Here is a 26,970-nt window from a genome sequence, read left to right as displayed (position 1 = left end):
TTCAAGACTCCACCTCTCTCTCTCTTTTTAAGTAGGTTCCATGCCCAACATTAGGCTCAAACCCATGACCTTGAGAGCAAGAGTCCCATGCTCTATCATCTCAGCCAGCCAGGCACCTCTCAAGACTTCACCTCTTGATAGGAGCAGTGGCAAAGTCACTTTACCTAGAGGGGTGGGAGGAATTGACGGCATATTCTGTTACCTGCTATGTTCTGCTCCCCACTCCACCTCCTGACGCTGGGACGAGCACCCTGGGGGCTGGTGCCTTTCTCCCGGCTCTGGGGTAAAATTCCCCAAATCGGCCCATGCAGTTGTCCTTGAAAGCTTCTGGCTCTGCAAATCACTTCATTCACTCATTTATTAGATGCTTACTGAGGACATACTATGTGTAGGGGTCACAGAGTCAGATATGAGGCCGTACAGAAAGGAGGGACTTTGGGGTCAGACTGACTGGTTTAAGTCTTCTTTCCACCATTTATTTACATGCTATCTGACCTTGGGCAAGTTCTTTGAGTGCCTCTGAGCCTCAGTTTCTTATTCTATAAAATGGGGCTACCCAGTTGGAAGGCTTTTAAGAGAACTAAATGAGACAAAGTTTCCAGCAGCAGTTTCCATCGCTTCCTCCCTTTCTGGAGGGAGATCAACTCAAAGGGCCCCCTCCTCTGGCACATTCTGGGGATGCCATGATGATCCCTCCCTCCCCAAGTCCTGGATTGGGTACCCGATCAATATGTTCCATGAGGGCAGAGATTCCTACCGGCCTTGTTCATCATTTTACCTATAGGGTCTGGCACATTGGGGGTGTTCAATAAACACCTGGACTGTCTGACCTACTGCCACAGACCCTCTGTCTCCCCATCTCACAGGCTGGGTGTCATTGTTTCTGGCTTCTCTGTTGGAACAAAAGCCCCACGGGGGCAGAAACCAGATCGAGTTTATCATCCTGATCCCAGGATCTGGCACTTAGAAGGTGCTCAGCAAAGGTTTGTTTCATTCATTCCAGGAAAACAGACATCTCTGGCCCAGTTGAGAATTTTCAGCAGATAACTTGGAGTCTCTGAGAGCATCTTTCTAGTCTTGTGGGGGTGGTGGTGGGCGGGGGCTGAAAATTAGAACCTGGCCACAGCTCCCTGCAGCCTTGTCCTCGCCCATCACCTCCAGCTCCAGCTGTTGTCCTCGCCACCCCCAAATTCTTCAGAAGGGGCCCTGGAGCCCAAGCGATGCCTCATTAGCCTGCAAATGCCATCCCTGTCGCCCCTGTTGCGGGGGGGGGCTTGCTGGCAGGCCTGGCCTTTCAAACACACAAGTTAATTCCTCCTCTGGCACTCGGCCCCATGGAGCCCCGCCCCTCCTCTCCCTCACACCTTCCTCTCAGGGCCCGTTCCGGCTCTGCTCCCTGCTATCGGCACAGCGAGAACAGACTGTACCTCACAGCAGCTGCTAAATATAGACCCGCATCAGCGGAATATTCCTGGCTGGGGAAATGGAGCTGGGGCTGGGAATGGCACCAGGGTGGCTCCTGCAGTGGGGCTGAAGGCAAGGGGAGGAAAAATCTGGTTCTTCCTGGGAGATGTCAGCAAAGACCCTCTCAGACTGAGAAAGTGGAGGACCCTAGAACAAGAACCTCATTTGCGCTGCTTCACCTGCCTTGCCTGGTGCCACTCGCTGGCCTCTTGCGAACCGTTCCTGCCCTCCCGGGGTCTCCACGGCCTCCTGCTTGCCACCCTCTTCCCGACTCCCTGCAGCGGGGGATGCTCCTTCTGAGAACCTGGCCGTCCTCCTCATTCTCTTGGAATTTGGCTCACCCCTGCCATCTCCCAGACTCAGTCCCAGCCCCTCCCTTATTTCAGTCACTTCCTCCCTTTCTGGAGGGAGATCAACTCAAAGGGCCCCCTCCTCCGGCTGAACGAATGAAGGCTTCAGTAGAGCAATAGCACCCCCTTGGCTTGCCAGGAGGTACCAGGGATTGTGCCGAGCACTTCATACCCTCGCTCTTCCCTTGGCCTGCACACTCCTTCCTAGCTACCGAGGGGCTCATACCCTCCCTTCATTCACGTCTCTGCCCAAGGTCACCTCCCCAGAAAGGCCCATCCTTGTTTCTTCATCGAAGTCTATCCCTTTACCCTGCTTTCTGTGTCTTCCTAGCACTCGTTGCTACTTGACGTTATGCTATGCATGGATAGGCTTATTTTCTGTATTCCCTACTTGAATTAAAGCTCCATAGGGTAGGGTCTTGGATTTGCCTCCTGCCATATGCTTAGAGCCTAGAACAGAGCCAGGCACATAGCAGGCACTCGCTAAGGAGTTGCTGAATGAAGGAAGGAACTCTCCCATTGGATGGTCACAAGAGTCACGTGAGATGGGAATTATTACCCTTCTTGTGCACATGGGAAACCAAAGCTTAGAGAGCTCCAGTTACTCAGAGAGCTCCGGCCCGTATTTCAGACGGCCTGCTAGATGTTCCAAATGTTTCTTTCCTCCTCCTCTCTCCTCTTAAACCCGCCGTGGTTAAAATGGAATGAATTAGCTCTGCGCCTGATTCCAGGGCACATTCACTAATTTTTCTGCTCCTAGTTTTTTAATCGACACTCCTCCTTCTGTTTCCCTAGATGGTGCCCCTTCCCATCCCAGGGCCCAAAGCTGGGAACCCCCAGATTCTTCCCTCAATCCAGTTCCCTACATTCACCCAAGGTCCCCAAGGTTTGCCCTTGACAGGATCTCACTGTCATCCCCCATTCTCCCTCCTCAGCATCTCAACTAACCCTTGCCACCAATCCTGTGTCATCTCTGGCTCCCTAGCTAGATGGAACAGGTTCAGGAGTCTGGGTGGGGGCCGGGGAAAGGCGCAGGCCTTGGTGTTTGTCCTTTGGGGCTCTGTGATGGGCACCCCAGGCTACCGAGTCTCCCTGAATTCAATGCCTGCCTCTGAGCCGTGGTATAGAGGGCAGCCCGAGAGATCTTGTTAAAATGAAAACCTGAGCATGTCACTTCCCTGCCTAAAAGTCATCAATGAACCCAGAGTGTTGGTGAGGAGGAGGAGAAGCAGGCACCTTCCTGGGTGGCTCTCGGGAGTGTAATCTGGTACATTTCGGCATTATCTATCCAGATTCCAAATGCATGGGCTCTTTGACCCAGCTTTTCTGCTTCCCGAAAATTATCCTGCAGATATACTCACACAAGCACAAAATGATATATGTATGAGGTTATTCACTGTAGCATTGTTCGTTGTAGCAAAAGATTGGGAACAGCGTAAGTGTCCATCAATAGGGGACTGGTGAAATAAATTTTAGTGTATCCACAACAGCTGTTAAATAAAAGAATGAGGAAGCTCTTTATGTACTGATATACAATAATCTTCAAGATGTATTGTTAAGTGAAAAAGGCAAGCAGTGTGTATAGTGTGTGTTTATAGCTACCATTTGTGTAAAAAAATAAAACAAATACATGTACCTATTTTCTTGTACATGCATAGAATAGCTCTGGAAAGATACCCAAGAAAATTACATTGGTTGCCTTGGGGACCCAGACTGGGTGGCTGGGGGACTGGAAGGGGTAAAGAATTTCCACTAAATATCTGTTTGGATAAATTTTGAACCTTGAAATGTGTTATCTATTTTTAAAAACTTAATATTTTTCAAGTGAATGAGTCTAAGATCTCATAGGAGATATACACCAAGTGGCTACCTTTGGGGCTGCAATTAGGGGATGAGAGTGGGAAGCATCTTTCTCTCTCTCTCTCTCTCTTTCTTTCTTTCTTTCTTTCTTTCTTTCTTTCTTTCTTTCAACATTTCTTCAATGTTTGAATGTTTCCTAAAATGTATTACTTTTGCAAGGAGAAAAAAATGACAAAGATATTATGTGTAAGATAATACAATTACAACTGAGCTCATAACCTGGAATCCTCAATCCCCCACCCCAAAAAATCAAACACAAAAACAAAACCCCAAAACCCAGATCCATCACACACACACACACACACACACACACACACACACACACACCCCATTACCCTTAGAATAATCCTTAGAATTACCCTTTACCCCCCCATTACCCTTAGAATAAAATCCAAGGTCTTAAACCTCGCTTCTACTTTGCCCAGTCGGGCCCCTGCCAACCAGCCCGCATCCCCAGCCTGCCTGCTTCCCCAGTCCTGAGTTGCTTACAATTCCCCTCATGCCTCAGGCTGTTCTTTCCCTCCTGGTTTTGCCTGCACCATGCCCTCTGCCTGGAATGCCCGTCTCTGAATCCCAGTCTGGCCAACACCTTCTTATCCTTTGGAGATCAGCTTCTTCCACCTCCCAGAACCTTGCATACTGATTGCCCGTGCATATGCCTGTTGCCCTGGCCCCCACCCCGGGCTGTGAGCCCCATGACGGCATCTGATAAACATTCTGTGGTGTGAGGTCTCCCTGGCGCCCCGACCCATCGCAGGGACGGGGAGAACACCGCCCTTGGCAGCGGCAGCCACGCCCAGCTGTGCAACCTCAGTGAGGCACTTCACTCCTCTGAGCCTCAGTCTCCTGCTCTGCCCTCCCTGCCACTCTGGCCAGGCTCCTCAGAGACATAATCTGGTTCTAACCTCAGAGAGAGTGAATTGGGGACTGTGTCTGGTGGCGTTGGGGGAGGGAAAAGAAGTCAAGAAGCCATTCTTCCTTATCGGTCTCCATCCCTGTCTTTCCATCAGATCCTTAATAACTGCCCTTTGAACAGAGCTTTCACAACTGCTGCAAAGGTGCCCTTCACCAGCTGACCCCTAAGGGCTGCAGACACACTTGCTTTAGTTAAGCTCCAAAGACAAGAGGGCTGCTGAGTTGGGACCTCCAAAGTCCCCCAGGGCGCCCATGGTGGAGGCATCCTGCCTTTTTGTTTCTCTGCCAGTATTGCAGGGACCCCCACCCCTGCCCCATACTTTTCTGTTCCTCAGCCCTTCCTTCTTTCTGCCTGGCCGCCCCTTCCTCTCTGCAACCCTGGAACAAGCTAGACACCTCCTGGTCCGGTCCTACCCTCAGCGCTGTCCTGTTAGAAGGCTGCTAGCGGACCTCCCCCGACCCTCTGGCCCCACGCCTCCGTGCCCCTCCCTCGGTCCTGCCCTGGCCCCGCCCCCTCCGGCCTGGCCCCGCCCCTCACCGGTCTTGGGGTCCACCGTGAAGTGATGCTCGCCATCCAGCACGCTGTACACCAGCCGAGCGCTGCTGCCATACGCGGGGTCATCCGCATCCGAGGCCATCACCTGCATCACCGACGTGCCTGGGCCCGGGGGACCAAGCGAGACGGGGGTCACCTGGGGCCGCTGCGCTTGTCCTCCCCACCCCAGGAAAGCTGGGGGAGGAGATCCAAGCTAAAGATCATGGAAACTAGTCCCCTTACAGTCCCCATCCCCACACCGACTCCCAACCCGCTTCCTGATCTGGGGCCTTCCCATGGCACAAGCGTGATCATGGAGTCAGATCTGAGTTCAAATCTCCCTTTGGTGGCTCCCAGCTGTAGGACTCTGGCAAGGGAAGGCAGCCTCTCTGAATCTGTTTCCTCTTCAGCAAATGGGGGATAATCCTAGTCCTTGGTTCTTGAGGTTAAGGGAATGCACTTTAAATTCTCAGTGCAGATGGGGCTCAGTCTCAGTGGGTGGTGGCAATGGTCATCTTCACCAGTTAAGTCATCATGGTCAGAGTTAGAGCCAGGACTGGAAACCAGGCACCAGACTCCCAAAGCAGGGGTCTTTCTACCCACCCCAGCCTCTCCTGATTTCTCAAGGGAATTCTGCCTCTCTTCCCTCCCTCTTTCAGCACCCTCCACAGGATGGGAGTTGGGCAGCCCAGAAGGATAACCAAGTTCACTGGGGCTCAGAGGCCACTGTCTTTTGGATCTGGGGCAGGAGGATGGCAAGATCCAGCTTTCCCTTTGGGAAATAGTTGGCTGTGGGTCCTGGTGCCCTCCTCACCCCTCCCCCTAGGTGCCCAGACAGTCCCCGCCCCAGGCACGCGCGCACGCACACACACACACACACACACACACACACACACACACACACACACACTTCTCCACATGCTCTGCACGTAGGCTGCTGGGGAGAGTATAAATTGGATAAAAGTCCATCAAACAGCGGCAATTAAGTTATTGATTTTTGACGCTGCCTCATTAAACTAGGAGCTTCTCTTGGCCTGTCCCAGAGATGGCTCTAATTTGACATCATGTTCAATTTGACGAAATCAGGCTTGGGACGTGAGGCTGGACAGGATGGGGGTGAGGGCAGGGTGGGGGAGGTGTCGGATGGAGAAGCAGGCAAAGCCTTCTGGTCCCTCTGAACCTTTCCAGAAAGGAGGGGGTGAGGTAGAAGACCCAAGAGGGAGTCTTGGGGGCTCAGGATATGACCCAAGGGGATGAGACTCAGACATCACTTCAAGGTGATGCCTTCTTTTGAGTGCCCTGCTGGTGAGGGGAAGGGGCCCAGACCTGCTGAGGTTCTGAGTGGGGCACTCCTGGGGCTGGGTTGGACTCTGGGCCAGGAGGGCGGCATGCTGGGGGGTAAGGCCCATTCACGGCTTGGCTAATGAGTGAGGCTCTGGAAGTGCTACTGCAGCAATTCTGCTAAGCCCAGCCTGCCGCCTGCCTCTCCCGCCTCCAGCCTGGGGCCCTCGATCATTCCAGACAGACACATGTATTTATTTTTCACTCTTTTGCATTTCTCATTTCCCTCTCCATGTCCCCCCTCCCAGCCTGAGCCTCCTAACCCGGCCCTGCAATGCGCCTCTCTTTGGCAGCTCCTGTTCCATGTCAACCATATCGGGGTTGCCCAGAGAAGCTAGGGAAGGGATTTGAGCAAGCCCCCTCCCTCTTGATGCTTGGTGCCCAGGGTCTCCTACTCAGGGCCAAGGACATAACCCCAGGTGCCTCCTATTATACAGGTAAAGGAGAAAGGAATAAATGCCTATTGGCACCCACTGCATGTCCAACTTCACCAACCACTTAAATTCATCATCTCTAATCCTCATAGTGTTTCCGAGAGGCAGAGTGGGCCCCTCTAAGTTACAGGGGAGGAAACAGGTAGAAAGACTTGACCAAGAGCACTGAGAGAGGAGGTGGTGGAATTTGAACCCAGGACTCTCTGAGGTCAAAGCCCTCCCGGGTGACAGAATCAGCACAGGCAGAGTGGCCCTGGGGATGGTGGCCCAGTGTACTGAATCACAATCAATGATGACTCTGCCACTTACTAGCAGTTTGACCTTGAACATGTCACAAACCCCCTTGTGCCTCAATTTTTCTCATTTGTGAAATGAAGATGATAGTACTACCAAACTCCTGGGATTGTTTTGAGAATTCAAATAGACTTCCATGTTCAGCACCGCGGACAGTGCCTGGCCCATGCTAAGAACTCAATAAATGCAGGTTGTTGTTGTCTCGGGAGGCATGACACGCCAGTATACGGTAGCACAATCATGCCTCCCTCACAGACATACTGAAAAGGGAGAAGATACATAAAGCATCAGGCTCATGGTGGGTGCTCAATAAATAGTGGCTGTTGTAACTGTTATGAGAGAGGGTCTCCCTGTCACTCCCCTCTGCTTGTTCCCTCCATCCCTTGGGCAAGGCACAATATCGGGCTGAGTGACTCCCCAGGGTAATGGCTGATCTCTGTCTCTCTCTCTCTCTCTCTCTCTCCCTGGCTGCATCCCAGGGACTCCTGCGGGGATGATGGAATCATTTCCCCAATCCCAGATTCTTTATTGCAGCCATTACAGTTAATGCCGACACGTGGGGATGGTGAAGGGTCAGTGATTCACCACTGGCTCCCCAGACTCCAGACCCCCTCCTACATTCTTCGCAAGTCAGCAGCTCCCCAGAATGGGCAGATAAAAGGGTGCCGGGCTTGTGGCTGCTACAGGACCTCAGGGTCATCCCCCCTCCATTCAGCAGTTTGTATTTTTATAATGACCATCACATCCACTCCCTCCTTTAGTCCTCAGGCCAATTCTGTTATATAGATGCAGTGGTATGCTGGTATCGGCTCTGAGGGCTAGAGGGGTGGGGAGAAATGCCCTGTCTTGTAGTGTTTGTTGATTTCCATGGTGTAGAGACTCTCACCATGGCCCACTTCAAGCTACCAATTGGTATCAAGTGGCTCCCAAAACAGAAAATCAAGCTGATATAAACCAACACAGTACAATCCTGCATCATTCCCATTTTACAGACGAGGAAACTGCTATGCACAGTGAAGGGTGAAAATGTGAATTAATAATAATGATGAAACCCATTATTACATATCATTATTCGATGATCATGATAGATTATGTTTACTGAATAACTACTTTGTGCTAGATCCTACGAGAAGCCCTTTATGTATGTTATCTTATGGAATTTATAAAATAAGCTTGAAGTAAGCTCTATTGAGATTTCCACTTTACAGATGAAAAAAGGAGGCTGAGTGAAGTAATGAAGCCCGTTGTGCCTCAGTTTCCTCATTTGTGAAATGAAGGTAATATTACTGCTAAGCTCTCAGGATCACTGTGAGAACTCAAATAGTTTGAGTTCAGAACCGAGAACAGTGCCTGGCCAAGTTGACCTGGCAAGGAAATAGGAGAGGCAGGATTCAAACCCAGGCCGATCTGATGTCAAAACCCACATGTGCCTGGGCTTATAAAGTAGAAGAAGGGGGGTCAATAGGAGTAGAAGGAGACAGGCTAGTAAGAGAGGGAAGAGTCAGAGAAAGGAGGGGAATGGTAAGGAACTGCATTCAGTGTTCTCCCCGCCACAACTGGTTCAAGCTCAGACTTCCAGAAGCACGGCTGCGACTGGCTAGGGTGAGCTGGTCGCTGTCCGTGGTGCTGCCAGCCAGCTCTTCAGCTACGTGGGGTTAAGGGCCTCTAACCAGGCTGGCATAGGAAGCGTTGCCCAAATGATTCTTGGGTAAACAGGATCTCAGAGCAGGGTTCCACGTGGAATGTTATATGTGGAAAAGCTGGTCCTCAGGGAGCACAGAAACCAGTGTTTCTTACCCTGGCTGCACATTAGAATCTCTTAGGAGCTTTAAAATAAAACTGATGCTGAGCCCCACCCCAGACCAATTCAGTAGGACTCTCCTGGGGTGGAGCACAGTCAAGGGTATTTTTAAAAGCTCCCACAGCAATTCTAAAGTGCATCGCAGGCTAAGAACTGACCAAACCCCTGACTGAACTGATGAGGAAACTGAGTCATTGAGCCTCTGCTCAGTGACTTTCCCCAGGTTCTATCATTTGTAAGTGGTAGGGAAAAATTGCAGCCCAGGTGTGTGGAGCCAGTATGTCACCCTCCTGGACTCACTGTGCCGGTACTGAGACCGACACCAGGAAGGAAGAAGCAAGGACAACACGTGTTGTTGTCAAGTCAGCAGGGCTCTTCCCAGGCAAAATCGGTACAAGACGTCAGACTCTCCTGCCAGGAGAAGAGACTGGGTGGGCTTTGGCAATAGAAAGTCTTGGGTTCAGATCCCACTGCTTCTTCACTCTGTGCCCTTGGTCAAGTCTTTGTCCCTGTTTGACCTCTTTCCTCACCTTTAGTCTAAAGGGGGCCCCTCTGGCTCCCAGGGATGCTCCGAGGACTAGAAAGGATAGATTTACACGGCTGATAAAGCTGGGCATGTAGCAGTGCTCAGGAGTTTATTCCTCTCTTGTCTCTCTGCATGGTCAGAAGGTCTCTGGGGCTGTGCCCTTGGCCTGGAGTAGGAAATGCCTGGGCACCAGTATCAGTAGGGAGGGGTTATGCCCACCCCTCACCTCTGGTTTATCTGGGTGGCTCTGACATGGTTTGTCATGGGGCCAGACTTGGAACCCATGGCCTGGCTCCCAAGCCAGAATTCTTTCCTTTCTTGTCTCTTGTCTTCGCTATCTGCGAGGTCCAACTGCTGCCCAGACCTGGGCTCCAGAGCCCCCAGGAGGAGCCCCCGTTGGCTCAGGGAGGAGGTGGTGCTGTGGGAAGGGCAGTTCCAGGACAGGACTGAAGTCATCCCAGCCCTCTCCTGGGCTCTGCGGCTGTGCGAAAACTGACCTGACCGGGCCTCAGTGCCCCTTCTGCAAAATGGAGATAGGACTTCATCCTCCTGGCCTCCCTGGAGGAGGGAGGCCCTTTAATGAGATGAAAGAGATGAAGCACTTTGCAAAAGAACAGAGTCTTCAAACAAGGTGACCAAGTGTCATTGTTAGGAGGATGTTTGTAATTATTACCATCGTGCCTCTTCCCTACCTCCCTTTGCTGCCCTGCTGGGCCTGGGGAAACCCTCAGCTCACATTTGGCTTCTCAAACATTTATAAAAAATGAGTCCCACCCCCTGCTGCTGCCAGAACTGCGTGGAATGCTTTCTATTAAAAATTAAAAACCACTTGTCGAGTCCCTGGGAACATTCAAATTACACGGGAAGCAAACCCCTTCTCAAACCTCTCCCTCCCAACTCCCTCTTTGATCATCACTTATAATGCTGGCTCACTGGGCTGGCCTCCACAGCTTCCGGCTGCCCAGCCAGGGCAGCCTAATGATATGCAGGAGATGCAGGAACATGGCTGGGGTGGGGAGAGGTGGGAAGGGAGGGGTAGGAGGCAGGCCCAGAGACAAGTGACAGAGAAGGTGGCACTAAGAGATGGGGCTAGAAAGTGGGTCAGAGAAAGAGAGACAAGGGACAGAGGGACAGAGATTCAGAGAGATGGGCAGGGAGAAAGTAGGAAAACAGATACCCAGATACAAGGGAAGAAATTAGGGCAGAGACAGAGAGATGAGCATCAGAGAGGCAGAGATACATAGAGACAGGGAGAAAGTGGAACACAGAATGTGACAGAAAGAGGTAGAAATGCAGAGATAAAGTCAGAAAGTAGACTTATATAGAAACAGAGACAGGCAGAGATACATATTAAGCAAGAGGAGAGTGGGAGAGAGTGGGAGGGGGCACAAAGAGAAGAAGCAATTTTGGCTCAATGGGATAAGTGTGCCCTACGCTGCAAACATGCTTCTCCAGTCTCCAGTGACCTCTGGGACACTGTCCCCTCACTTTCTCCTCATAGATCCCAATCATGGACTCACCCATGAATGTGTGTGGGATCTAATCTGTCCCCCTGAGAGAGAGGATTCTCCTACCACCCCAATTTGAGACCCTTACATTCTTCTGTCCTTTCCACATTTAAACGGGACCCTCTAGTAAGTAGTCTGGTCACCTTGTTTGGGATAGCAACATTGTAACTATCTGCAATAGCATCCCTCTGCCTGTTGCAGAAAGCAAACATTTTTTGCTTATAATTCGGTTCCATTCAGTCACCCTACATCTATGGAGCACCCACTGTGTGCTAGACCCTTGTGGGCAGGATGGTGGCTCTCTCACCTTTTTACCCACTGCTATGGGCCTGGCTTAGAGAAGGTGCTTGTGTTTGTTGAAAAATTTGTTGATGGAAATGACAAAGAAAGGCATGGATCCAGTCTTCGCTGTCCAGATTCCCTGGGCCACGGGGATGATTCCTGAGGGCCAGGGTCTCTGCTCTTCCTTGCCACCTCTCCCCACCAGAAATCTCTTGTCCTGTTCCCCCCCCCTCCCCAGCCGATCCTGGGTGGTGAGAGCCAGTGCCGTTGCTAAGCAAGGAGATATTGCACATATAGATCTTCCTGGACTTTAATTAAAAACATCTTTAGAAGTTGTCTCTGCAGAGGCTAGCAATTGATTCCTGGCTTGGGCCTGAGGGCTGCTGAGGCACACTCTCTCTGGCTGCAGACAGGACAATCAGAGGCTCCCAGCTGGTTGCTGCCCTCCCCAAATGAGACCCTTGGGGAACACACTGCCTCCTGCCTTCCTCCTTTCCTCCCTGCCCTGTCCCCCGCCAAGCACTGGATTCAGCAATCAGATAGTGTGCTCTTCCAATTTTACCTCCTTCTGTTCATGAGCCTCAGTTTCTCCCGCTATGAAATGGGAATGTTAACACCTGACCCGAGAGCTCCAAGGGATGAAATGAGATCAGGGATGTGAAAGTGCTTTGCAAGCTGTGAAGTCCCTGTGCATGGCTCTCGCCCACACAAGCCGAGGTGAGTGGCTTGGGTTCTGCTTCTGGGTTCTGGGTCAAGCTCTGGAAACTCAGGCAAGTTACTCTAGCTCTTTTACATTTATTTCCTCGTTGGTTAAATGAGGACAGTAATACCTGCCCTGCTTATTCCCCAGGATTGTTGAGAATAAAGGGAAATAGCTCTGTGAAAGCAGTGTTGGCTGACAGTTATTATTTAGTAAATGTCCCAAGAAGTGCAGACTCTAATACAAAACAACCCTTTTCCGCCTACTAAAGATGCTGCTCACAGAGGAACTGGAACACATGGGAGCCCCACTCTGGCAGAGCCCCTGCCCATTTCCACAACCCATTGAGCCCCAATCCCATGGTCCAACAATGCCAATCCTATGCCAAACAAACCATCCCATTCTCTTGCCTTTGCTTGCAGCAAACATCACTAATCGATTGCATCATTTTCTCCTGAGCTTGAATGGGGATCCTCAGACTCCTTCTCAACACAACCCTACGGTCACTACCAATTGACCAGAGTTGGCCCTAGAGGTGAAACTGATCTGCCACCATTTTGAGGTCAGGGGAGGGTCCTGCTCATCTTTGCAACCCCCACATACCTAGCAAAGTGCCATGTACACAGTAGGCACTAATACATGTTTATTGAATTGGAAGCAACTGCTCATTTTTCTATCCCCTTGGGGCTATATATAAAGTAGGTGCTAATAAATGTTTGCTAAGTTAGGTGACTCATCTTTGCAACCCCTACAGAGCCAAGTACACTGGAGGCCTTGTACATAATGGGTGCTAATAAACATTTGTGGATTTAATTCAATTACTTATCTTTACATCCCCTGCAGTGCCCGGAATAAAGTAGTGGCTAATAGATGTGTGTTGGACTGAACTTCTCATTTCTGTATCCTCAACAGTGCCAAGCATATCGTCTTATACATAGTTGGCATTAATAAGTAGGTAGAGTTGAACTGGGCATGAAAGCCCTGTGAAATCTTGCTGTCCACTGGTCAGGTTGTGATACTGGTGGGAAGGGGTCTGTTGCCCCCAACATTAAGAGATTTTCTAGTCTAACTCTTTTGTCTCAAAACTCACTCTCTTGTTGGTTTCATCTAGCCTTCACCTTTAAGTTCCTTCTCTCTGCTGACGACTTTCAAAATTGTGTCTCTGACTGTTCGTGCTCCTGACCTCCAGACAGAGACCCAACTCTCCCCTTGACGACTCCACTTGGATTTCTAGTAGACATCTCAATCTTGACATGCCCAAGAGTTTTAATTTTGCACGGTAATCTTGCTCTTCCTGGAGCATTCCCCATCTCGGCAGCTCCATCCATCCAGTTGCTCAGGCCACACAGGTCAACATCATCCTTGCCTTCTCTCTCTCACTCCCCAGACCCAGTCCCTCACGAGCCCAGTTGGCTCTACCTTCAACATACACCCAGAGTCCCATACCTTCTCCCCTCCTACACTGGTCTGCGTCAGCATTACCTTTGCCAGCATGATCGCAGCTGCCTCCTCACTGATCTCCCTACTTCCAACCTTGTCACTTACAGTCCATTTTCAACACGGTGGCCAACAAGTCAGCCTTGAAAAGTACAAGCTGGATCACATCACTCATTGACTCTGTATCTCACTCAGAGTACAACAGAAATCCTTTCAATGGTTACCATGTCCTACATGATCCAGTTTCCAGTATCTCTTTCGATCTCAATGGACACTCCCCACCTCACTTACTCCTCTCTTCACCCACACTGACCCCTTGCTATTCCTCAAACATGACAAACACACTATGCCTCAGAACCTTTGCACTTGCTGTTCCCTCTGCCTGTACATTCTTCCTCCAGCTTAGTGATTCTCCAAGTGTGGTCCCTGAGCCAACAACAGCAGCATCACCATGGAATTTATTAAAAATGCAAACATTTCTAATAGCCAGACCTGCTGAATCAGAAACCCTGGGGGGAAAGGGCATCAATCTGCATTTTAGCAAGCCCTCCAAGTAATGTGGATGCACAATCAAGTATGAGAACCACTGTTTCACATAGCTCCTTGGTTCCTTCAGATCTTTGTTCAAATGTCCTCTTTTGTAAACAAAGGCCCTCCCTGACTCCTCTATCTAAAATAGCACTCCCCCAGTATAATGCCAATTTCCCTTGGTTTCACAGCACTTACACCACAGGGACTATAACATACTGGCTTGTATATTTCTTTCCTGTCTGTCTCTCTGCGCTGCACATAGGCTTCCTAAGAATCCCCAATGCCTGGAACAGTGCCTGACACAGAGTAGACAGTAAATATCTGTTGCGTGAATGAACCCCTTCAATGCTTCGAAGGGAACTTGGTGCCTAGAGAGAGGCAGGGACTCATCCAAGGTTGTGTAGGGAGCCAGGCCTCCTGACTGTCAGCTGCAGGACCTGCTTCGCTGCATTAGGCTCAGCTTGGTTGGCGTGCCCCTCCTCAGAAGCGTGGCTCATCGGAGGCCCCCGGCACACTTCCCTTCCTTTTTAAGCTGTGAGTGGTTTAATTTGCGAGCACTGCTGCCTTTCATGTCCCAAGCTGTGTCCCTGCTCCCTCTGATCTCCGAAGCTGCCCAGACCCTGGTGCCGCCTGTCGGCCCCACCCTCCTCAGCCCAGATCAGGAGGCTCAGTCATTGTGACTGATTTTCAAAGCTGCCTGGAGTCTCCGCAAGTACCCCGGTGTCAGATTTGCTTCCTCTTCAAAAAGTTGCTTAAATGAAATAAACTAATTTAATTTCTGCTTCCTCCCTCCCCCTTCCTGGGTTCCTTGGCTTGTCCGAGTTGAATCCAATGCCTCTTTCCTGAGCTGAATGTCAGAGTCAGTAGGCTGGGAGAGGGAGGTGAGGCAGGGCAGGAGCTCCTCAGGCTGACTGATACTCATGAACCTGGGGGCTGGCTCTGCCTCCTACAATCTGGGTGACCTTGAATGTATCCTTGCCCTTCTCTTGGCCTCAGTTCCCCCAAGTGTGATGCAAGGACTCTTGCCACTCCAACAGTCTAGGAGCCAAGCCTTGACTTGCTCAGTCACTGACTTGCTATGTGACGGTGGGCACATTTTCTCCCCTCTGAGCCTCAGTGTTCCCATCTGTTCAATGGGGATGCCACCATCAGTCCCACCACCTCTCAGAGTTGAAGTGGGAGTGAAGTGATGGACGAACACCTGGCGGGTACCTCCCTCTGGAGTCCCCTGTCCCCACCTTTTCTCCAAACTGTAGTAGAGGGAGCTTTCTAAAATGCACCTCAGGACCTTTGCACTTGGTTGGCTCCCTTGCTTAAGCCTTTCCCAGATTCCATGCTTCCCTCAAGTCCTTTGGGTATGGCTCTTGCTTCCTTCTCCAGCCTCATCTTGTGTCACCTTTCTGGCCTTTTCCATGTGGAAAAGGTCCATTTCGGATGAAGAGACACAGGGCCAGGGTTTGAATCAGTGAGTAGGGGCTGATGGACGGGGGGACGTCAGGGGCTTGAGCTGCCCCTGACTTGCTGTGTGACCTTGGACACATCACCGCCTCTCTGAGCCTCAGTTTCCCCCATTTGCAAAACTGATTTCTAAGTAATCACTAGGCTCTGAAAGTCCGTGGGTCTTTGCTACTGACAACTTCCAATGATGTCTCCGCTGAACCTGTATATTGAAGTGCCTTTTGCAAGATCTCCACTTGGCTGTCTAATAAGTATTTCCAACTTAGCACAACTGAAACGAAACTCCTGATTTCCCTCCATCCCCAGATCTGCTGTTCCTCCCATCTCAGCAAATGGAAATCCCATCTACTTAATTGTCCAGGTCAACACCTCGGTAGCCAACCCTGAATCGTCATTTCTCTCACACCCCACATCCCATCCATTAGCAAATGCTTTCAGCTCTACTTTTAAAATATATCCCAAAGTCGACCTCTTCTCGCTACCCTTCCTGGCCCCACCTTGTTCCAAGCCACCATCATTTCCCACCTAGGTAATTACAATATACTCCTCTGCTTCTGTCCTTGCCCCATACCTCAACCCCACCACCATCTGATCTTCACAGAACAGCATGGGATCCTGTTAAAACTAAGTCGGACCATGTCACTTTTCTGAACAAGCCTCTTCGCTGACTGTCCAGCTTGCTCAGCGTAAAAAGCAAAGCCCTGACCATGCTCCCCAGGGCTGCACAATCTGATCGCCTCTCCACTTCTCCTTGGAGCCTTTGCAGGTACTGTTCCCTCTGCCTGGAATGCTCTTCCCCCAGGGCCCACCATTCACTTTCTTCAGGTCTCCACTTCAATGTCACCTCCTCAGAGAAGCCTTCCCAGCCCAACGATTTGCTTGTTTACTCGCTTACTGCCTGTCTTCCTCAGCCAGAAAGTACCCTTCTGGGGAGGGAGGCTTGTCTGTCTCTTCAATGCCACGTTCTCAGTGCCCAGCACATAGTAGGTCTTCCTACGCACTTGTCAAATGAATAAACGGATACACTCAAATAGACACATAGCATGTCATATGCATGCACAGGCCTTAAAGTGCCGTTTGACTAGCCATGTACATGCACACGCATGTGTGAACGCATATGCGCACCAGGCAGACGTGTGCACCTGTGCGTGTGTGTGCACCAGCCTGCACCCACATCCCTGCCCTCACTGTTCCCTGTCCTCCCACTGTCCTTCTGTGCCCACCCGTATCTCTGGTCCACTTCCTCCTCTCCATCGCTGGCTGCCGGCTCTCTACCCACCAATATGCCAGATTTAGTCCAATCTGGGGACGCGGGGGCTGACTGTACCCTCTCCCACGAGCTCAGACACCCCCTGTCTCTGACATGCACTAGTTGGACTGGAAGGCCCAGAGAGGGGCAGCCCTGAGCCCTTGACCAGGTGCCTGGGCTAACCCCGTGTGGAAGAAGATGGCTGTGCCCCTTGGCCATGACTCCGGCTTCTCCCAGGAGCCCCGGGCTAAGTGGGCCCCACCGTGGGAGCGGGCATATTCATCCAACCTTTTGCTTCAGTGTCCCGCTGCTATGTTGGGGTGAGCTTCAGAGTATGGCCTCGCCTGAGGTCTTCTTGCACGTGGGGGTTCTGGTGTGTGGGCTCCTGGTTTACCTGTACCACGGCGCGTCCCCAGTGCCCCTGCACACTAGCGGCCGTACCCAACTACATGCAGCTGACCTGCGTCTGGGGCTCAGCCGTCTCTGTGAAGCTGTGTTCCCAGGGGGCTGGGCCTTGGGGTGCTGGGGTCCCCCCGGGGCAGGGAATGAAGCTGCCTGGATGCTGTTGCCTCTGTGACTGCTCATCCCTTTTGTGGCTACACTCTGGTGAAGCCTGGCCCCGGGCAGGTCACGTCTGTTGGTGGCTTTGGGCTGTGGCTACGTAGGTGGCTGTGTCTGTCCATAAGCTCCATCTGTGTGCGGGGCTGTTTCCCGAGGGGCGTCGTATGAGGCTCTGTTGGGTGTGAGGCCATGTCTGGTTGTGTGCTTGGGCCTCGTTCCAGCTGTGTTCCACTCTGGTTCTTTCCAGGTGTAGGCGTGCCCGTGTTCAGTTGTGCCTGCGCCTGTGTGGGGCTGGGCCTGTGGGGATGACCATGTCCAAGGGTGTTGCTATGGCCACCGGAGGTCCATGTCCACGTGGGGATGGTGTCCATGTATGTGTCTGAGGTCATGTGTGCAGCCGTGACTGTGTCATCACTATGCCTGAGCCTGTGTGGGCACCTGGGCTCATGCCTGTACCCCCTGCCTGGGGCAGCCCCTCCTGTCTCTCTGGCCTCTCCCCAGATTATCAGCCAGTCCCCACTGCAGGCTCTCACTCAGGACCCGGCGGCTCCCCTCACCCCAGCCCGCCGCCCACCTGTGGGTGAGAGTTCGGCCACACTTCCAATGTAGGGGCCATGCAGGAAACGGGGCTCGCTGTCGTTGATGTCCTGCACCTTGATGATGAACTCCGATTCGGGCTCTAGCAGGCGGTTGGTGGCACGATCCCGAGCCTGAGCCCGCAGTGTGTAGAAAGTTTTCTGCTCCCGGTCCAGGCGCTCCATGGCATGGATGTCTCCCGTCAGCTCATCGATCAGGAAGATGGTCCCGGCGCCCTCGCCTGAGATGGTGTACTTGATGGCCCCGTCACCCTCGTCGGAGTCCGAGTGGATCTGGGGAGGCAGGGAGGAAAGTCAGTGGGTCCGGGGCAGGGCCTTGGAGTTTGCATTTCTATCAAGCTTCCAAATGGCTGTCTCTGACCCTACTCTGAGTTATGGGTCCAACCCCAGCCCCCAGACTCTGAGCTTGGTGGGGACAGGGAGTGAAGGGAGCAGGGAGGAAAGGCACATTGAAGGAGCACCCGCTCCATGCCAGGCGCTGTGCTAAGCCATTCACGGACTTATCTATAGTTGAAAGTCTACAGAGGGCACTAGCACCTGCCTGGCACACGGGACACGTGCAATCTACCAGCCAGCCCAGCAGGGGCATTGCCACAGAGGCATACCGCAGCAGGACCCTGGCCAGGCCAGGCAGGACCCTCCGGCTGCTGGATCACGGAGAGAGGTCGGAGGAACTGAGGGAACTGGGGTGAGGGAGAGGAGAAAGACGATTTACCACGGCAGGAGGGGAAGCCTTTTCACTATCTTAACAACTGGCACAATGACACTGGTATGTACTAGTTGAAAATCAGCCCTGCCTGAGACATAGTAAGTGTCCAATAAATGGTAGCTATCGTTACTATTATGTTATTTACTAAATGTTAGCTATATATAACTGGGATTTTATCCAGCCACCAACAGGCTCCAAATCCCCGGCTGTTTTCACTGAACTGAGATCTCTTAGGTGAGAAAGCAGTAGCAAGACTGTTCTCCCAAACAGAAACACCTAGGTCCTGATCCTCTGATGCCCAAATTTCTGAGGCGGCTCTAAGCAGAGGGAAAAGCGTCCAATGAAGCTGGTGACCTTGGGTGGGTCCCTGCTCCACTCTAAGCTTCCGTAGAGATGGAGTGTGAGTGACAGAATCCCTAAGGCCCCTTTCAGGCCAGGATGCCACATACCCCAGCCCACTCAGCAGGACAACAGGTGCCAATGAAGTCGTCACGAAGGGGGATGAAAGCCCACCCACCCCTTGCCACGCAGGAGGAGGTTGGGTATAAATTCTGCTGGTGGAACTCTGTGTCTGAAAGGTGGATTATAGAAGTGCCATTTGGAAGATTGAATGGCCCATAAACATTTTCATATTTCATTAGCCGATTAATGGGCATCTCTCTCTTTTTGGCGAGTCTGCTGATTCTCAGCAGAAATTGCGGGGAGTAAATGGAGGCGTCTGGTGGAACCTTCCCGGGTCCCCGTCCTGTTATAGATTGCCCCAATTAATGCCCGTTCTGGGCTCCACTGAGAAGACTTCTTCCTGTCCAGTTACTGTTAATAGATTTCTCATAAGTGGCTGGATTGTAAAAACCTCATAACTCAGTTTAATGCCCCTAATAAAATTATCTCAGGACGTCAGCCCTGAATCATTGGCAATGCTGCAGATGAGGAGACCTGTCTCTCCTGTTTGCTGTTTATGCTTTCCCTCCACCTTGGCCCAGGGGGCGTGGGGAGAGGAGAGGGTGAACTTGCTCCCTCTTCCAGTGCCTCCACCCACTTTCCAATCAGACCTGGCGTCTGCTTACACAGTCAGCAAACACCGCCAAGCCATGGTGGGATAGACACCACGTGGGGGGACGCTTAACAGCGATAATCTTATCAGTTTTCATCTCTGCCCTATGAAACATTATTCTTCCCATTTCTCAGATGAGAAAATGGAAATGCAGAGAGGGGAGGTCACCTGCTGCGTCACACAGCTGAGTTCGGGAAGCCAATCTCCTGATCCCATCACTCACTAATGTTGTGATCATGGGCTTGTTCATTTTTCCTTTCTGTTTTCCCACCTGAGAAATCAGATCAAGCCCTCCCCGGCACAGGTATGGTGAGGATTCAATGAGAGCATGTTTGTAATGGCCTGAACACTCGGTAAGCCATTGTTGCCTTCCCTTTCTGTCCCCCTGGGTCTCTATCACGTCCCTGCAGACCTTACATGTGAACTCAGACCCGGGACTGGGATCACTCGCGAGTGAGGAGCAGGGAGGAGGGAGTGGAAGACAGCGGTGATGTCACCAATGTTCTTCTTCCGTGAAGGATGACATAGTGCTCATGCGGTGGCCCAGTGGCCACTCTCTGGGGACTGCAGAGTCAGACAGAGTTGAACGCCAGGGTGGGGGTGTGGGGGGTGGAGTGGGGATGGAGGTGGGGGCGAGATCTAAGAGCTGCGAGCTGTGGGGCTGGGCGGAGCGGGGGCTGCCTGCCCTGCCCGCGTGGGTCCTGGCTCTGGAATGAAGAGGGGGTGCCTGTGTTTCTACCCCCAGAAGGACATTTCCCAAGACACTCAGCAGTGAGTAGGGGCTGGAGGCCAGCGCTCTTGTTTATGGAGCGCCTACCACGGGCCAGGTGTGTTGTGGGCCTCTGCGGAAATCTAACTGAATGTCGGAGCACACGTGGATGTATCGCCCTTTTCCAGGTGAGGACACTGAGCTAGGCCTACGTCTGTTTGACTCCAAAGTGCAGTTTGTCCCTCTGCAGCCTCTGCAGTCTGTCAGTCTGGCTGGGGGAGAGGCTTGGACACACCTTTTGCCTTGTGCCGGCCACAGTCCCGGGCGGCCTCTTCTACCTGGGCCTCTACTTCATCATTTGGAAAAGGACTGCAAATCCCAAATCAGGAGAGACGATGGGCTTCGGGATCAGGAACAGCTGGGTGCCAGCTTAGGCTTTCCACTGGCCTGTGCCATGGCCCTGAGCCAGAGGCTACCCTTCTCTGAGCCTGTCTTCTCATTTGTAAAGGATACGATATGGCTCCCACGCCTTCTGACGATTCATAAGATAATGTGTGGAAGCTCCTGGCAGGAAGTAGGTGCTCAGTGCAGATCACTGCCCTCTCCTTTTCCCACCCTGGGCTCAGGAGGGTCTGAAGGTCACCCACTTCATGCCCCATCTCCTGACACAAGACCATAGGCTGAAATCCTGACCCCTTGGAGAGACAAGGGTATTGTCTAGTACCTTCTTGTCTTTTAAACTGGGCTTGTCTCCTCCTTCAGGCAGTCCTCTTAGGTCCTCCCCCACTCCCATGTCCTGTGGTTGAAGAGCCTTCGTCCTGCCCCACGCACACTCCCTTCTGCTCCACACTCCCCTGTAACACCTCAGTGTTGCACATCTGTCTCCCCAGCTGTCCTGGGCCTCAGGGGGTGTACTAATTTTGATTCATGCCTGTCTGAACTCCCCATGCCTGGCACACATAGGTGTCCTGAGTAGGCCTGCAGAGAAAATACGGGGGAAGTGAGAAAGAGAGTGTGTGTGTGAGAGTATATACATGTGCAAGTGTGTGAGATGTGAGCTCCTTGAGGACCAAGCATATGGCTATTTGTTTCCTTCTACCCAGTACCCAGCACAAGGCATGGCACCAAACATATCAAATAAATGAAGAATGAAATATACAACAGTCACTAAAATTCCCCACCTGCCTTCTGGGATTTCTGGAGGATCCAGTCACTGTTAAATCCCAGGTACACATGAGCTAGACTAGAGAGAAGAGTCACTAGACACTCTTCTAGACCCTTTACTGCAACCTCATTGATGTCCCATCAGGAATTTGTGAATCAGAGGTTATTCCCTCCCTGCTGCACAGGTTGGCAAGCTGAGGATCAGAGAGGGCCTACATCTTCTCTAAAGTCACACAGCCATCAAGGGACAATCCTGAAGCCTGATTCCACATCCTGGGTTCTATCCATTGCCATCAAGTGTGGACAGCCCCAGAAGAGATTACCCCTCCTCAGGTCCCAGCCCTGTATCATAAACAACGTGAAAAACACAAGAGTGATGGCTTCTCATCCCGGGGGGAACTGAAAAATGGGATTTACGAGGCCATTAATTACTTCCTCCTAATTAAATCAAAATTAAATGCGAGCAGGGGTACGTTTTCCTTATTAAAGACAATTAAACGGACAGCGCAGCTACGCAAATAAAACGAGTCCAGGATTTAAACGGAAAGCAAATCAAATAAAAAGCTTCCCCCGGAATGAGGGGTCTGTTCACGCCTGTGCTTCTTGTAAACCAGGAGTTCATCAATTTTCTTTAAATATTAGCAACTTAATTAAATCTGCTCTCCTCCCCACTTTAATCCTGCTGTATATCTAAAATAGATCTCACGGCCCACAGGAGTTGGTCATAAGTGCTGACCCCATAATTCTATCCTTTTAAAAAAATTTTAAAATCCTACAAAATCCACATCCAGCTGAAGCCTTGGGGGAAATTACAGTTCAGAAGAGGGATTAGTCAAAGTACCCAGATTGTATGGAAATCTGGGAGGTTGCTTTGAGGGTGGGGGTTGGGGGCAGGTGAGGGGAAGAGGCGGGCCAGGCTGCCCAGGGAGCAGGACCAGGGAGGGAGCCTCGGGTCCTGAGGTTGAGGCGACAACCAGGGGCCGCAGCGGTTCCTGCGGGTGCCGACAGGAGCCTGGCGGTGAGTGATGGAGAAGGCGCTTGTAAAATAGGTTACCGTTGGGCGCCCGGGGTTCACTCGGCGGATGGTGCTGTTGCTAAGCTACCTTTGGAATTCAACAAGGACGGATGCTCCAAGCGGCTCCCTGGGGCGGGGGACCGGGAAGCAGTGAATTCACTGAAACCGTGAAGTCCTTTCTCCCCCAAAGAACGAGAGAGCGTGGTATGAGAGAGAGAGAGAGAGAGAGTGTGTGTGTGTATGCATGCATGCATGTGTGTACATACAATCGCCTGCACAAAGGTGGGGCTCGGTTGGCAAGGGGACGGGTGGTTTTTAAAAGTCCAAGCTCATATTCCTCATATTGCTATTGAATATTGAGTGCGGTGTGGGCTAAGTGACCACCTCCCTCTCCCCTGCCCCCCACCACTTGGGGGTGAGAAACCAGGACATGGGTTGCTGAGAAGGCTTTCAGGGTTTGGGCAGGGGTTGGGAGTGTCTGTGTAGCTGGGATGATCAAGCTGGTGGGAATACCAGACGAGACCTATAATGATAAAAGCTAACACCCAGCACACACCAGGTGCCAGGCGCTTGCTCTTCCAGGCTCTTGACATATGCTAACTCAGTGATTCCTCACCACAACCCTTGGAGGTGGGGGTAGTATCGGCCTCACTCAACAGATAAGGAACCTGAGGTTCAGAGAGGTTAAGTAATGTGCCCAAGATCAGAGAGATAATAAGGGGCAGAGCTGGGATTTGAGCCCCGGGAAGCCTGGCTCCAGCTGTCCCCTAGAACCACATACTACATACCACAACACAGGAAGTGTGCTCTGGGCAAATGTTTGCAAAGAGATGGAAACTTCTCTTTCTTCCCCGCACAGAAGTGGGCTCTGGGAATAAGAGAGGGGGTTCTGGGTGAAGATGATGGCAGGAGGAATAACATGGTCGTGTCAGCTGTCAGGATGTTAGGAGAGGTTGCCCCAAGGAGAAGAAATACCGGGTACAATGCTTGGCTCATGGTCAAGGGCAGTCACACTGCACTGGGCCCCAAGCTGGTGTCCAGAAATCTGGTCTCTAGGGTTGGCTCTGTCACCGTGTTGCTGAGTGACCTTGGTCTGATGTTCTCTGCCTCCAGCCTCAGTTTCCCGGCCTTATAATGAAGGGATTTTCTAAGGCCACAGACTCTGGTTCCTGGAGACAGGGGTGGGATTCCCCCATGCTGTTGAGATGCTAATGGCTAGCAGGATGCAGTGCAAGGTGCTGGATCAGCAGTGGGTTCTCTCAAGGTTTCAGGACTTGGGTGGCTGGGGAGGCCTTGGAGCCCCAGCTGCTGGGCAGACAACAGAGCTCAGGTACCTGACAGCACCAAGCTGACATTTGGGCAGATGTGCGAGTCCTTCCCTGCCTCTCTGGGGGTTTCCTGGACCCAAGTCCACCTCCCAAGCCCGGATGTCTCAGAGAGGATGGGAGAATCAGGCCAGGACTGGCCTCCGACACACGCAGGTTCAAGTCCTGGTCAAGTCGCTCGCCCCCTCTAGGACTTTGCCCTCTCTCAGTCCCTGGTTTCCTTGATACAAAAGGGAACGATGATTTCTACCTTGCCGTTTAAGGATTAAGTGCTTCATAGGAGAATAATGAGAAAACAACGATGAACAACCAACTAGGCTGCAGGCTGAACACCGTATCTGCTGTTTACCTCCTTAATCCTTCCAGCAACCCTAAGAAGAGGGCTCTCTTAGCCTTCCTCTTACAGACGAAGAGACAAATTCAGGGAGGTGATGTAACTTGTTCAAGGTAATACGGTTTGTGGGTTAGCAGAGGCAGGACTGAAGTTCAGGTGCTTCTGGCCCTCAAGCCTGCATTCTTAGTCACCACACCATCAGCTACAGCCTAGCTGGAACTGGTCCCTCCTTTCCCAACCCCTCACCCCATCCTGCCAGCCCCACCATCTCACTACCCTGGCTGGGAGTCAGGAGCCCTAGGCTCTAGCACTAGTTTGCCGGGTGACCTTGAGCAAGGACATGGATAGAGGGGAAATTAGCCAAGGACCAGGGATTACTACGTCTAGACCAGAGAAAATCTAGACTTCCTGCAAGACAAACGGGGAGATTTACATCAAGGCCTTCCTCCCCTCCCTGATTCCTGAGCCTCTGACCTGAGCAGGTTGATCAGCCTCCCAATTCTCGGACCCATTCAGCACATGGGAAATTCCAGGGTTGGTCCCCTCCCTCGACTCTGCTGACCAAAACTTCCCAGAAAGCTGACTGACAGAAACCAGAGAACTGTGCCCTACCAGCACCCTCTGCCTCAATACTTCAACTGCTGACAAGTCTCTGACTAAGCCAGGCTCCCTCAGACCTCCAAGTCTTTGCACAGGCTATGTATGCCTTCTTTCTCATCAGCCCAATGAACTCCTACTCATACATCAAAACCCTGCTCAGGTGTGTTCTCCTCCCCAAACCAGCCAACAGATACCATTTACTGAATGCATACTCACTGCTAGGTGCTGACCTGTGAAGCTTTTCATGTACCAGAGCATCTCTGATACTCTGGGGGGGGCCCCAAATGGCAGAGGCTGGATCTTACTTGCCTCTGCCTCTCCAGCATCACACCCATGAGGGGCTAGGAATTGAATGGCTGAACAAAAGTCCTTCCCAGCTTCATATACCCCTAAGGCACAGATCCTTAGCCACATTAACCAGCATTTACTCAGTTTGAGAAAGTAGCTTTCATTCATTCATTCATTCATTCAATATGAACAGTTTATGAACAACGTGTGTACTAGGTGCTGGATATAACAGTGAGCAAAACAAACATGGTCTGATAGGAAATATATACATTAATTGCATAATCAAACAAATACATGCATAATTAAGTGTTGTGAAGGAAAGCTGTGGGGACGTTGGAGGGCACGTGACAGAGACGAATGGCCATATTCAGGGGGATCTGTCTAAGCCTGGTGCGGTCAGGCCAGCTTCTCAGGACATGTGGCATTTGAGTGGAGACCTGAGTGTCAGTATAAAGTAAACAGCAGAAGGAGCAGGACTGACCTGTTCAGGGGGAGGAAATAACCCAGGCTAAGGGAAGGGGTGGTGGCAGGAGCAGGGCACTGTGAGAACCATCAGAAGAGCCCTGGGCCTGAAACTCAAGAGGAATGTGGCAGGTGGTAAGGCTACAGGGGAGCCAGATCTTTGTAGGCAACCCAGTGAAATTTGGACTTGACCTCAAGCGCATGGGAAGCTATTGAAGAATTTTAAGCAGAGTGGGGACAGTATGTGTGTGACACGATCAGATTTGCAAACTTGTTTCTACATTCTAGATGCATCCAGCTAAAAGATGGCCTGGGTTTACCTACTAGCTCTCTCTGCTCTGAGATGCACAGGGGAGGGGGACTGGAGGAGGCCGTGGGGCAGGGGCGGCCCACGGAGCGCGCCACCCTGCTGTCTGCGCCCGGCCAAGCGCGGGCTGGGGAGGAGGCACCAGGGACCGGGACTTGGGGAGTGGGGGGGGCGGGTCCCTAGCGTCTCCAGGTGGGTGTCTCCGGGGTCCTGGGCGCGGGGCAGCGGGTGCGGGGGCCCACTTTACCTTGCCCACGTACAGGGGCTCGGTGCCCGTGTACTCCTCCACCACGAAGAACTGGTTCCACACCCAGCCGCGCTTCACGCGGCCCGCGCCCGGCGCGCCGTCCTGCCGAGCCCCGGGTGCCGCCGGCGCGGGGGTGCCCGCCGCCCACAGACGTCCCGGCAGCGGCGGCGGCGGCGGCAGCAGCAGCAGCAACAGCAGCAGCGCGGGCGATAGAGCGACTCCCGCCCGGAGCCCCTGACCGTCGGGCCGCGGCCTCATGCTTGGCCTGCGCCGGGCCGGGGCCCAGGAGCCTGGACGGGAGGCACCGGGGCGTCGCCGCTCGGTGGCACGACGGAGCGGCGCGGCATCACATGGTTGGCCTCAGCGCGGCCGCCGGGGCGCCGCCCCCCACCCCCCGCCCCCCCCCCCGACGGAGCACCCGGACAGGCCCGCGGCCCTGCGCGCCGCCCAGCGGCGGGGGCGCCCGGCTGCAGGGGGAGGGGGCGCGGCCGCACCCGGGGCATGGACGGCCCCCCGGGGGTCCCCGCCCGCGCCCCCCTCGCTGCCGCCGCGGCCGGATCACCAGGCGGCGCCTCCGCGGCTCCCGAGGCCGGTGTGCGCCATGGTCCCCGCGCGGAGGGGTGCTGGTTGGGGCTCGGCGGATCCCTGGAGGGCCAGGGGCCGTCCAGACCCGGGCCCGGAGCCTGCGGGAGAAACAAGAGAACATAAGAGGAGGAGCCTTGTGGGGGCAGGGCAGGTTGAGTCGACCTCTCCTCAGTTTTTAGGTACCAATTAAACAACTGCTGTGACCCCTAGTGGTCCCTGCCTTCTTGCCCCCCTTGCCCCCATCCCCTACCCCCACCCCCACCCCCACCCCCCCATCCCCCACCCCCCATCCCCCACCCCCCATCCCCCACCCCCCCATCCCCCACCCC

The 26,970-nt window shown here is 52.7% G+C and overlaps 1 protein-coding gene across 2 annotated transcripts in view; it reads right to left on the bottom strand.

Moving 5' to 3' along the window:
• Positions 1-26,425, bottom strand: part of CDH22 (cadherin 22) — a 67,640-nt gene extending 41,215 nt beyond the window's left edge. The window contains exons 1-4 of one of the 2 annotated variants that reach the window (XM_073880333.1): positions 22,533-22,554; positions 20,610-20,683; positions 17,821-18,115; positions 5,128-5,247 (exon numbers count right to left, since the gene is read on the bottom strand). In XM_073880333.1, coding sequence (XP_073736434.1) covers positions 5,128-5,247; positions 17,821-18,007 — 307 coding nt within the window. In that variant the 5' untranslated portion in view covers positions 18,008-18,115; positions 20,610-20,683; positions 22,533-22,554. Of the gene's footprint in view, positions 1-5,127; positions 5,248-17,820; positions 18,116-20,609; positions 20,684-22,532; positions 22,555-26,056 lie in introns of those variants that run through there. The other variant, XM_025875475.2, reaches the window with a different exon arrangement.
• Positions 26,426-26,970: the final 545 nt, after the last annotated feature.

This window comes from Callorhinus ursinus, unplaced genomic scaffold (genome assembly GCF_003265705.2).
Source record: "Callorhinus ursinus isolate GAN/ISIS: 27379988/994484 unplaced genomic scaffold, GSC_fseal_2.0 scaffold38, whole genome shotgun sequence".
Taxonomy (NCBI): Eukaryota; Metazoa; Chordata; class Mammalia; order Carnivora; family Otariidae; genus Callorhinus; species Callorhinus ursinus.
The sequence above is the reverse complement of the archived record's forward strand: the minus strand, read 5'-3'. Positions and strand labels throughout refer to the sequence as shown.